Source organism: Rhipicephalus microplus, chromosome 1, assembly GCF_043290135.1.
Source record: "Rhipicephalus microplus isolate Deutch F79 chromosome 1, USDA_Rmic, whole genome shotgun sequence".
Lineage (NCBI taxonomy): Eukaryota > Metazoa > Arthropoda > Arachnida > Ixodida > Ixodidae > Rhipicephalus > Rhipicephalus microplus.
Window position 1 is genome coordinate 188,992,464 of NC_134700.1, and position 12,314 is coordinate 189,004,777.

The 12,314-nt window shown below is 42.2% G+C and overlaps 1 protein-coding gene across 3 annotated transcripts in view; it reads left to right on the forward strand.

Moving 5' to 3' along the window:
* The window catches only part of LOC119177741 (uncharacterized), a 73,388-nt gene that overhangs the window by 5,583 nt on the left and 55,491 nt on the right, over positions 1 to 12,314 (forward strand). For all 3 annotated transcript variants that reach the window (XM_075888941.1, XM_075888939.1, XM_037428913.2), the window contains exons 2-3: positions 1,684 to 1,868; positions 11,250 to 11,434. In XM_075888941.1, the coding sequence (XP_075745056.1) occupies positions 1,684 to 1,868; positions 11,250 to 11,434 (370 nt within the window). The remainder of the gene's footprint in view (positions 1 to 1,683; positions 1,869 to 11,249; positions 11,435 to 12,314) is intronic.

Genomic DNA, 12,314 nt, shown 5'->3' on the forward strand with positions numbered 1-12,314 from the left:
CACAGATCGTTATTGCCACTACGTTAATCCTTTTGAGCTGTGTGTGGCTGTTTACTATAGCGCAACAAACTTGCCTTTATTCTTTTTGTGCTGCATTCGTGAACCGTCCTCTCAGTACATTTATCTCAGTACACGTTCAGGCTAAAAGCACCCACTTTAGGCGCTCGCAGAAGTGTTCTGATTCGGAATCCACTTTGCCTAAAGCATCATAGGCCAGTTTCACGCATCAAGAAATCTAGATGTGCCAATTTGGAGGGCACATCTACGAGAAGCCCTGCAGTCCTGACTGGGTTTGTCTTGTGCCTCTTTTCATTCTGCAGTGATCTCTTAAATGAATAGATGTTCTCAATTGATCGTATTGCACTTAAAGATTCACATATACCAGTTTCACATCATGTGCAAGCAACTTGCATGGTGATCTTGCAAATAGACTGAAGCATTAGCAGCAGCCTGTATATGTGCAGTCCTAAAACTTAGCCAGAATGCACTAGCAACACCAAGGAGGCAACAAGTTATGGAAGGGCTTCCTCGAAACTAATCTGAAGGGAGCTAGAAAAGATGCTTTCTAGTAATCACGCATTAGAATTCCTCCATGGAACAATATTGTTCAGAATATTGGCCTGTTAGCATAGTTTTGCGAGACCCGATCGGGGTAATTAGAAGCCGCAAGAAGTTTGCGTTGTGGTTGAGCTGCACAGAATGACTCTTGCATCTTTGGGTCTTCCACCAAGGCATCAAGCAGTTTGTTTTCACGGGTTGTTGTGCTTTAATGAGTCTGTTTTTTTTTAGTCGTCACTGGAGGAGCCTAACCAACCTGTTTATTCTCTTTCTATAGGTGCAGAATGAAGGCAGCATGACACATGCTCCCTTCAGCACTACGTTAATAAAAGGGCCCTGCAACACTTTCTCAAGTAATCGTTAACTGGCTTCATGAAAAGATCTTATCGTCTAATAAAGCCACTGCTGAAAAAATTTTGCTGAATACTGAGGTATGAATGGAGCTAGAGCAATTGGTCGTCCACCAAGCACTTTCTCTCTCCTTTCATACCAGGGAGCGCACTGAACCCTCTATGAGTGGGGGAGGGATGAAAAGAGGGCAAGATATGTTTGTCAGCATGTATCATGACCTTGAGCTTTTTTTTTTTTTTTGATTGTGCAATATACTTTCACTGAGATCGTGAGTGAGTGCATAGGCATGTGCTTACTATGCACTGCTTACAATGATCAATGCCCGATGATTTAGGGTTTACGGCATCATTTGTGGAGAGAAGGAGCGATTTCTAGCGGGCTTTGAGAAATAACTGTAAATTACGGGCCATGTGCTGTGCTACAATGTTTGGCTCATGTGTTCTCGTCGATTACCGATAAGCAGCATTTTTTCAACATGCTGAAAAAGTGTTGCTTGGCCCCTTTAAGACTGATGCCTAAATGGAAATGGTGCATGAACAGAGTTCTCCGAGCAAGCGATCTTGGAAAACGTAAAGCTTTTAGCCAAAGCTCTGAGACATCAGGGAGGAGTTGGTTACCAGCATGATGTATGTTTTTTATCTACTACAATGCTTGTCATAAGTTGATAATGTATCCAGATAAAAAGTGGTTAGTGTTAAACCTTCATTCACCCTCAATGTACAGCTCGCTTGATAATAACAAGCTCATTTCTGGTGCTCTTTCCTTTTCTTGTAGCTGCACCATTTGCATGTCGTCTGAGGAGCTGTAAGCAGCCGAAAGAACAAAAGACCTTGGGCACAAAAACTACGAAGGCCCCGTTTCGACCTCCGAGCCGAGATCCAAGTCCCCGGTTGGCAACTTCCAACTATGTGACTTTTCGGGAACAGCACAGGAAGTATTACAACAGCATCCGGCACACCGTAAATATCTGTCGCATCATACGAGACTGTAAAAATATTTTACAACACTCGTTTTAGCACAGCCTTAGAACACTAACATCAGTTTAGTATGACGTCGTTATTCTCTCATTCCATCAACGAAAAAAACAAAACAATTTGCTGCATGCAACAGTAATACACAGTTGTGTCATGTAATCTATTAGTTAGTTTGTACAACAGCTCTCAATGCTCTTCATACCTCTGGAACCTTAAATACTTATAAATTATGCAAGGGGCTGTACAGCTGCCTCTACCAGTACTTGTAATGATAATTAGGGGTGTGCATGGTCAAACATTTGATTGCCCCAGTACTGCGAGCTGCGTTTGGGCAGGTTACCGAGATTAGTTGGGCTGGGGTTGGGCAAACTGGCATAAATTGTCGAGTGGACTGGGGATCTATTGAAGTCCGCTGTCTACCTGAAATTCTTGCTGGTGCTCTGAAATAACCAGAAGGCCCACACAGGATCGGTTTAAAGTGGGTTTCCGCCACTTCTTCAAAGCATCTAGCTCCAAAGTTGAAAAGCGATCTGCAAATTGGGAAGCAGGCATGCTGACTTTATTAAGAATGCACACAGGCAGGATGCAGATTGCATCTATTTATAAGAGACATGTGCCAGGGAGCAATTCTTGGTTTTTATGAAGTGTCTCTTATAAGCAGGGTACCAGGTGCGCATTTTTCTATCAACACTTATTTCAGTGTAGGTGCACGGGTGCCATACCTATTTCTCATACATCATTTTCTCTTGTAAAGGAGTCAGACTGTGCATGCCAGGTGGCATAAAGCCACAAATAAATCGGTAGGGATTTCTCGGAAAGTAAAGCTTTAATGTTGCTCGAAAATTCGGCCTGGTCCGGGAATCGAACTTGGGACCAACGCCTTTTCGGAGCGGTAGCTCTACTAATTGAGTTATGATTAGCGCAATCGGTAGAGCGACTGTCCCATTTCAATCAGTTCAACATTTCAAGCAGTTCAGCAATCAGTCTAGCTGTCAGTGCTTGTGGCTTCCATCTATGATTGCTGTGGTCAGCACTGAAGCATGAAATGTGTGCTTTTATACAGTTTTCATTCTCTACCACTGTGGTTTCCCCAGTTTTGTAGCTGGTGTCGTAAACCCGATGTGCTGTCGGTCGAGATGGTAAGAAAATTTGACACCTGAAGCTGGCCCACCTTGAAGAAGCATCAAAGTCTAGTCAGGAAATTAGTATCTTCAAGCTTCACTAGTTTAGGTACTAGCGGCAACCTAATGTGGTGGCATAGCAGCTATACCATTTTGGCAATTAACGTTCAGGCCTCGATTCATTTCCGTGTAAGGGAAGCTTTATTACAGTCTCTGCTGTGCTGAAATAGAATAAGCAAGGCACAATGTCATTGACAATGCAATGAAAAAAAAAAAAATTCAGGGCCTCCTTTTGCACATATCCAACGTAACATGTTCGAGACATGCTCGTGAGCACTGGTTGGTGGGCTTCTTTGTATTATTCCAGTTGAAGGCTGCTGTTGCGTCATGTCGCATAGCCTGTGCACACTTGTATTAGTACTGTGCACATTGACAGGGTCGGTAACTTTCCGTATGAAAAGAGGCACTAGGCAGGAATTTGAAATAGTCAGTTTTTAGCTGAAGTTACAAAGTGTTGGTGGTTTGTTACAGTTCTTTTTTTTACATTGTTTTAATTGTTCTCGTCTGTCTTCTTCTATATATATTCAAGTACAATAGCTTTAACTTGCATCTTCAGTGATTCCACTTCTGCGCCAAAGTACGTGAAAGTCGAATTTGGGAACGTTTATTACTGGCAGTTGCCACACCCATAGAGTTCGTGTACTGACTCTAGAGGAAATGCTGGGCCGAAAAGCTATAACCACCAAAACGCTGAGATCTTGGAACGTTCAAAACACTAAATTATTCACAGTACAAATCGTAAACAAGCGTGTTCACGTATTATGAACAAATAAAATTGCATGATGTTTATATCAACTACAGTTAGGAAAGGCACAAATCGCCATTTAAGCAATTTTCTGTGTGCAGAATGGAGCATTTGCAGGTTTTTTAGTAGATGGCTCCACCATCCTTGTAACGTTCAGAGCATGGCGGTCGGATGTGCGGCTGATTGCACTGGCTTGCTTGCATGTCGGGTGAGTCATACACAGTGTCTCATTGTCAGTGTTTTTTTTTTTTTTTTTTGTTGCCATAAGCCAAACACTCGACTTCATGTGACAGTCTCTTACTGCGATATAACAGATCCATGAAACAGAAAATATGCCAGAGGTTATTGCAGCATGCAATGATGTGTGCGAATTAACGTCACTTGGAAGTGGAGTATCGCTCCACCATGGCCACACCCGAGTGGCTGTGTGCGTTTTAACGCATGGGCCCACTGGGCAGCTTTTTCACTAAAGTCTGTATGTTAACTCTATGGCTATTCTGGCATCAAAACATGTGCATCTTGTTCTTGGGGCCAGTCACAATAGCGTGCCTAGAATTTTTTTACTGAATAAACAGCAGTTGGTCCTAAGTACTTCGCGATGCTATGTTTGGTGCCGCCGCAACTTCTGTAGTGATAGCCCGCTTAACGGCGAAACGCGCTCTCCACAAGGGCTCAGGACGTCTAGTTTAATTGGTGGGAAATTGTGGTGGCAATTTGGCGGCGGACGCCGTCTGTACTAGAAACACTGCCGATAGCTCGTTTGTAGGGCTGCGTGGCACGTTACTTAAGTAATTTTCACTAATAACTGTACATGTGCCACCAGAATGTCTGTCCCGTCTACTTCTTGATATCCTGGTCTAATTTTCCATGCTTCACATCCGCAGAAGTACACATGAACGGTGGGAATGCAGTTCCAGCTTTACTTTATTATTATTTTTGAATCTTCATCCAGCAGTTCATTTTCGTAATTTTTTTTCCCCAGCACATCAGCACTTGTAAATCGCAGTTGCGGTAGAATCCCCTACATCACCCTGTCCTTTCGAACTCGAGATTGCTAGGGTTCGAATTCAAAAATTTCGTGTGCTGTTTCTTCTTTAAATAAAAGCATGCTTTCTGGTCGGAGCAGCTGCAATTCGATTTTAATATGCGCAGCTTTCAATAGGGAGGCTATCGTTGCCGCTCTGGCGTCGAAAGGCCCTTGAAGCGGCTACGCCTTGTTCCTGCCTCCCACGCCTGCCTCCCACTGTCCAGGGTCAACAGCTGATGGTTAAGAAAATATAAACAGCACGCCATCGCATTCGTTGCTTCGTTTTTTTTTTTAAGGGATGGGGACGAAGGCTGCGTTGCTTGAAAGGCACAGCCGCTAGCGCTTGCTATCTCGAGGCATAATGGGATATGGTCGAAAACTATCTATGCTACTAACTTCTGCTTCGCATTTAGATAACTTACAGCATGCAAACTGTTTCGGCAACTGAGGTGATCATTGTCCCTTGAGTCAGCGTTCGCTTGAGTTACGTGAAATGCACAAACGATACAGTTTGTTAGTTTCACTTAAGCTTCTAGCAATGAATGCAATACCAGCAGTCTGTTTGCATTGAGAGTACAAAATCGTTCGGTATAACAGCAGTCATTAACTCTTTCGTTACCACGCAAAAATAGTTCTTCATATGTCTCGGGAAGATCATTTTCGCCATTCGGAAAAGTACTCCAGCACGCATTGCAGCATTCCAAACTTTGCACAGCGAAGTGCTCTTTTAAAAAAATGAGTGTTGTAGAGCAACAAAACTATATTTAATGAAAAAAGCGAAAAGTGTAGAATTTTTGGTCACAAGCTGGTAAACAGTGCAATAAAAAACACTATATATGCAAAAATATTCAAAACAAAGAAAATTCAGAATATACAATTTGTAGATGAATGACCCAGGAACAGTATAAAAAATAATGAATGTTTTACAAAAATTTTCTATTCACATAGACAAAGAAAATCAGAACCGAGGTGCTGCTTTGTTGCTCGTGCCGTTCGGTGAAGCATTGCATGATTTTTCGTGAGACGCAAGCGTACTTGTGCATTTGTTATCAGTAAATTTTTATTTTGTTGCGATAAGTCTTTCGGTGTTCCAATAGATGTAGATGGATACCCGTGATGTGAATAATTCCTCTATAAATGAAACGTCCAGAGAACTTCTCTATTTTACGTAACGTCACCTCTTTCTATGAGCCACCTTACACCGCATAGGTTGGCGTTCCAATATATGCATCCAAGCATATTTCTTTGCGTTTTCACGCATATTGTAATAAATGAAAGACAACTGCATGCCCTATTCTAAAATGCTTCGCACTGCTCCATAGTAAGGGCCAAGATGTTGCTAGGAAAAGCTCCTAGCAACAAGCTGTTGCTTGTTGCTAGGAAAAGCTCTGCTGCCAGCGCCAGCACACTGCGCCCGAGCGAAGTGTGGACGACGCACGTAACCAGAGTAGCTATAAGATTGTGCGCAAAGGTAAGAAGCTATAAGCACTTGCGGCTGAGGAAACAACTTTAGGATGTAAACAAAACCAACCCATGAATGGCTGTGGATGTAGCAGGCTGACGCAAACCATCGTTGCCATAAAACTTCAGGCTGAGGTGCTGTCATTCTTGAACGCTAAGCTTGTCGTCACTTAATTCGGGTGGGGTTGCAAGACAGTTGCAGAAGCGCATTTGTTTTGCAGCGCTCATTCGTACCAATGTGCGCGTGATGACGACATCATAAAAGCGACTAGTGACACTAGATGCGACCCTGTGTCTGATAGTATAACAATGCAAGCAAAACTAAAGCTGCTGGAAACTGTCATAGAAGACCACCTCAACACTTTAAACATGTAGCGGACCTTGACAAATATGTTTTGTAGAACAAATTTCTCCCGACTCTTAGAAACAGCTTTCTATTGAATATATGGCATAAATTTCTGGCTATCATTGCTGCTCAACATAGTCAAATTGCAAAGCTGATGCTTTAATTCGATATTTGGCTTGCAAAGGTTCTTTTCATTCCCGAACTTCGATGTTGTTGAACACTAATCGCGAGGGGCACATGCTTCTGTCAAGTTCGCCAGCCTAGTGCACTATTCCAACAATACGCGCACATTAGTTCGCGCAAAAGTCTTTCGCAAATCGCCATGTCGCCGAAACAGGCAAATTGAAATTGATTCTGAAAGTTGAGTGGCTGTACCAACTATTAGAAAGTGTTGGGTGCGTGTGTAATAAATTTTGCATGCCATAATTGCGGATCTAAAGGTGTCGAACACTGGTGATCGATTTGGATAGGCGTGATAACGAAAGAATTAATGCCTGATGAAATAGCCCGTGCGCCAGCGATCACACGTAAAGTTCATAACCCTACCCCTTTGCATTCCTAGTTCCTTCATGCTTTTTGAAGATAGGCGGTGCATTCCTCTTTGCTTTAGTAACAATCGATGGCAGGCCTGGCACACAGGATGATGTTATCGCATCCGCATTCCGTGCAAAGGAGATAGGTCTGCTTTTTTTTATCTCTACTTTAGCTATGTTCGTTGCCCCCTCTCATGCGTTTTTACCCGCTAGTAAAACATGACAGTGATGAATAGTGGCATAGACAGGGGTGGGGGTGAACATTGAGAACCATGGAATATATATACTCAATGTTATCATTTGCCTGCCCCCAGGCCCGCAGCGGTGGTCTAGTGGCTAATTTACTCGGCTACTTACCCGCAGGTCGTGGAATCAAATCCCGGTTGCGGCGGCTGCATTTTCGATGAAGGCAAAAATGCTGTCGGCCCATGTGCTCAGATTTTGGTGCACGTTAAAGAACCCCAGGTGGTCGAAATTTTCGGAGCCTTCCACTACGACTTCTCTCAAAATCGTATGGTGGTTTTGGGATGTTGAACCCCACAAATTAAACGCCTTTGTCTGCTGATGCTATACTATACCCTATCTGCTGATAACGAAATAGGTCTATTGAGAATGTTGTGTCGTGAAGTACGTTTTTATTCAACCAGTACTCTCTTTATTTGCTTCGAAAATAATCACGGGACAAGTTTTTCGAAATGCTCAACAATGGTGCCACTATTTTTGCATCAAATGAAATGGGAAGTTCTCTTAAAGCTCCATGAAATTTGTCATGTATCGAAATATTTCTAATTCTTCACAGAAGACAAGGGCCCCAAAATAATTCTTCATGCTCTTGAATGTGAATGCAACTTGCTTATCGTCCAGGATGTGAAGGTAGCTGCTCAAGATTGCTTGAAAATGAAAACTTTTGCTGCTCTAATGTGCTCCAAAATAATTTTGCTGCTCCAAAAATTGCTCCGATTTGGAAGACCTTGGTAGCATCACTGCATCATGCATTGGCCTGGGAACACACTTGAGAAAGAGGAAAACTCCAAATTTTCAATATGGGAACTCTATCTCAGGATTGAGCTTTGCCTTGCAAGCGGCTTTCGTACATCCAGGTTCGCTAACTAGCGTCTTTGAAATTATTGAGGCCGTTCATTGAAGAGCCTTACGAGGGTCAGGTTATCAAATGTCAATTCAATTCTGAATTTGTTAGTTGTCAAGTGCAAGGGGAAAAACTCAATTTTTGAAATGCACTTTCAGCTGTCGACGTTGACATTACCTTATTCTCCTGACATAACTTTCCAAATTCTCCTTGAACCAAGCATGTGCTTACATCAATTTCTATTAAAATTTTAGCATATCTACCAATAATATTGCATGTCTTGGAAATCTCTTGGCACTGTCTCTTCGAGTAACCTCCTTGGGACCTAAAGACAGCAGAATGCTGTCGCCTTACTTAAGCATGGAAACATGCTTTCAGTTCCTGCTGGGGGAGGGGGGGGGTCTGTATTTAAATGTGAAAGAAAGTACTTGTGTACTTGGATTCTGGTAAGAGTTGATAATTTAAGGGCCATCATGATGGCACGGCCCATGGGTGATGTTTGAGTGCGCAAGTTGGTTCTTATTGACTGTCACTGTTGCGACACTTGGGCAGTTTCCATTATGTGATTGGTGAGCCTTCTGGTGGACTACATTATGGATCCTTCAAAAAACTAGAAGCAATGTTGTCCAATTCCTATTATTCCTAAATGGCACAACTCACTGTAGGAAGTAAATGTTATGAAAGGTTATGAAAATTCACTGAAGTATTTTTACTCCGGTAGTGCGCTTATAGGGGACCTGCAACACTTTTCTGATGTATAGTGGAATGGTCACATAATTAATGCTTCACGGTTCGTGAATCGCATGGTGCAGAAATTTTAAAAATCGGTCAAGCACAGGCAGAGTCGCATGTATTTTTTTACATGTACCACGCGCCACCTCTCTGCTTTTGTGCCAGTGAGTGCTCCGAAAACTGCGTAGAGAGAGGGATGACAAGGGCAAAACAAGATTCACTCCTTCGTTGGTGCGTGTGATGACATTGAGCACTTTTTTTTCTTTGAATTCGCGGCTGACTTTCAGTGGGATCGCAAGTGTGCACAAACACGTGGCGGCATCTAGCAAAGCCTCTGGTAACTACGAGCTAACGATGTTCAATTCGGCGAACTGTCGCGCAGAATTTTTTTGCCTACTTCGAGAACGCATAGTTAATTTTAGACCAAGTGTAGCACTGTAATTTTCGGCTGGTAATTTAGGATCTTAGACTATCAATCAGCAGCGTTTTCCGACCATGCTTGAGAAGTGTTGCAGGGCACCTTACAAAAAGAGTAGCTGATGTTTGTCTGAGAGAGAATATATTTTTGTGGTGTAGTTATGTGGTGTAGCAATGAACAATAACACTAGAGGTTTAGCAAACTGCACCGGAAATTGTTTCAGTGGAGTGAATCTCTTTATTACATGCTGAATACCATTCAGCAGTGTTCAGAACACTCAACATTATTCTTAATTGTCTGACAATAAGACAGCCTATAATATAAAATCAAAAGCTTGGGGTCAGAAGGTGATTAAATTGCTTGTTTAATACAACATATCTTGCTTATGTGGGGTGGTAATGTTTTGGAATCGTTGTCCAACCAAAATTTTGAAGGGCCACATTAGAAGGTTGCTGTATGTGCATACGAGCATGCAGATCCAGTTGAGCCCCTCTATTAGAGGCATCCACGTACCTACATAGTAGTAAGTGGATAAGCAAATGCACATGTGGTACCCTGCTTATTGAGAGACAGAACTGCTTCCCGATGCATGTGTCTTACAATGGGGTTCAACTGTACGACATGGCCCTTGCTGGTACTGAATGGTTACTATAAGGGAAGATGCAACTCGAAAAACTGTTTTTTGCCAAAATTGTATTTTCTTTACTTGCTTTTGCAAGTTTAATTTCTCTGGCTTCATGAAAAAGAAATTAAGGTTTTTAATTAAATTCAAAGTAGGTAAAATCGATCACAAAATGCCTATTAAAAGCTATAAAAAGCCGATTGTCCGGAGTCGCCTGGAAATTGTCACCTGGCTGCTTGTCATTGCATTTTGCACGAGTTCACCAAAGCCACACACTCAAAATAACTTTTATTCCAAAAGCTCGCATGATCGCAGATATCATTATAAAGAACATATGTTTGCCACATAAATAAGCTTCAATTTACACGGTTAAAATGCATTTTTCTCAAGATGCACTTGTGGGCAACTTCTTGAGATTAGACATTGCGTTTTTGGTACTTTTGATAGTCAGATCAGGATGAAAATTTTTCCGCATATATCTTGACGTGTGAAGAGTGGAACTGAAAATTAAAATAAGAAAAGTGTAAAACCTCGTATAACTCGTATAATTATGAACCCGGTGCAAGCACTTAGTATGGGCTGAGCACTTTAAGACTTCTCACATTAGAATTTTTGCTAATTAAAGTGTCTTGCACACATTATGTTGCTTCAATATGAGCTGTTAATGGTTCATGAGCATAAAAGTGTAGTGGTAAAGAGAAGTGTCCAAAAATGGATATATTTTACACATTGTCAGGGTATAAAATCCAAAACATCTTTACATATTTGTAGTCTGTATAAAGACCTATGTAAACAACATAAATTTCGTTGTCATAGGTTATAGATCAACAAAACGTTTTTTTTGTTGTTGTTGTTGTTTTTTTTTCGAGTATATCTCCCGTTAAGACTAGGTAGGAAGGATCTTCAAATATCGAAACATTGTTGCTTTCTACAAATAGGGAAGCGTCATTGCGATTTGTGGTGTAAGTAGGCTATAACTGTATACTGCGATGTGCACTTTTATTGTGTGTAGGGACATGATATAGTACCTGCTGCCTCGGGAAATTTTATGCTTTTCGTAAACTGCACTTTGTTACAGAAACGTAGAGAGCGAATGCATTATTTTGCTTGCGAGGCATGTACCAAGTTCTTTTTTATTGAGCTTAGGGACACTGTGAACCCACAGCCTTAACAAATGCCAATTCTGAGCACCTTCTTTTTATCCGCGTGCACAGTTTATCGCCAATGCATCATCGACAGGCAGTGGCGGCGACCGCCACGCGAGGTGCAAGACTTCGAATGCAACGTGCCAGCACTCTGGACGCCCTCCTTGGGATGATTCTACTAAGGTGTCATTTGCTCCAGAAAGCTTCAAAGCCCTGATTCCTGTGAGGCGCACGACCAGAAAGGCATCTGTCAGGTGAGTGAAGCGCCTTCAAACAAGCACAGACACATTTCGGGCGAATGGTCCGCTGCAGTGGATCGCTGAATAAGGTACCTGGCTGTTGACCAGAAGGTCGCGGGTTTGATTCGGGCTGCGGTGGTCGTATTTCCATGTATGCGATCTTCTAGAGGTCCATGTACTGTGCGATGTTGATGCATGTTTAAGGACACGAGACTGTCAAAATTTCCAAAACGTTCCAGTGCAATGTTCCTCATAATCAAATTGCGATTTTCAGACGTAAGATTTTACATATATTATTACCGCAGGCACACGTCGTAAAATCGCACGAAATACAAAACCCAACTGTAGGATGTCGTGTTTGCAGGTTTCTCGTCTTTTTTTTCTATTATTTCATCACAGTACTGTTGCACCACTTTGGTTCAGCAATACCAAAGCTACGGGGGCGCAAGAAAGCTACAAGCTTTCGCAGTGAAACATAGACCCAGATATAAGTGCCTTGAAAATGGCAGGGTTCTCTGAAATAGGCGTTTGTTTGGTGTGTATAATGCCATATCAATACGCGATATGTTTTTCTTCATCGCTTTTATTTCCTACACATTTAATTATTTGTGCCGGTTATCGGCAGTAACTACGGTTACAAATCAATATGGCAGCTCCCATGCAGAAGCGACCATACGCTTCGATACGAACTTGCTCCTGCTAAACGCCCACAGCGCTGGCAGCAACAAATAACTGGTGAAAACAGCCATCGATTTGTTTCAACTTACTATGAGAATGAAGAATCGCGTACCTTTGGTTTTTCTAACCGTATCTGATAAGCCTAAAGTGCCGAGGCCACGGCTTGGGCTGTGTTGCCAGACTAAGAACGCTGCATCTCCAAATATTGGACATGCAA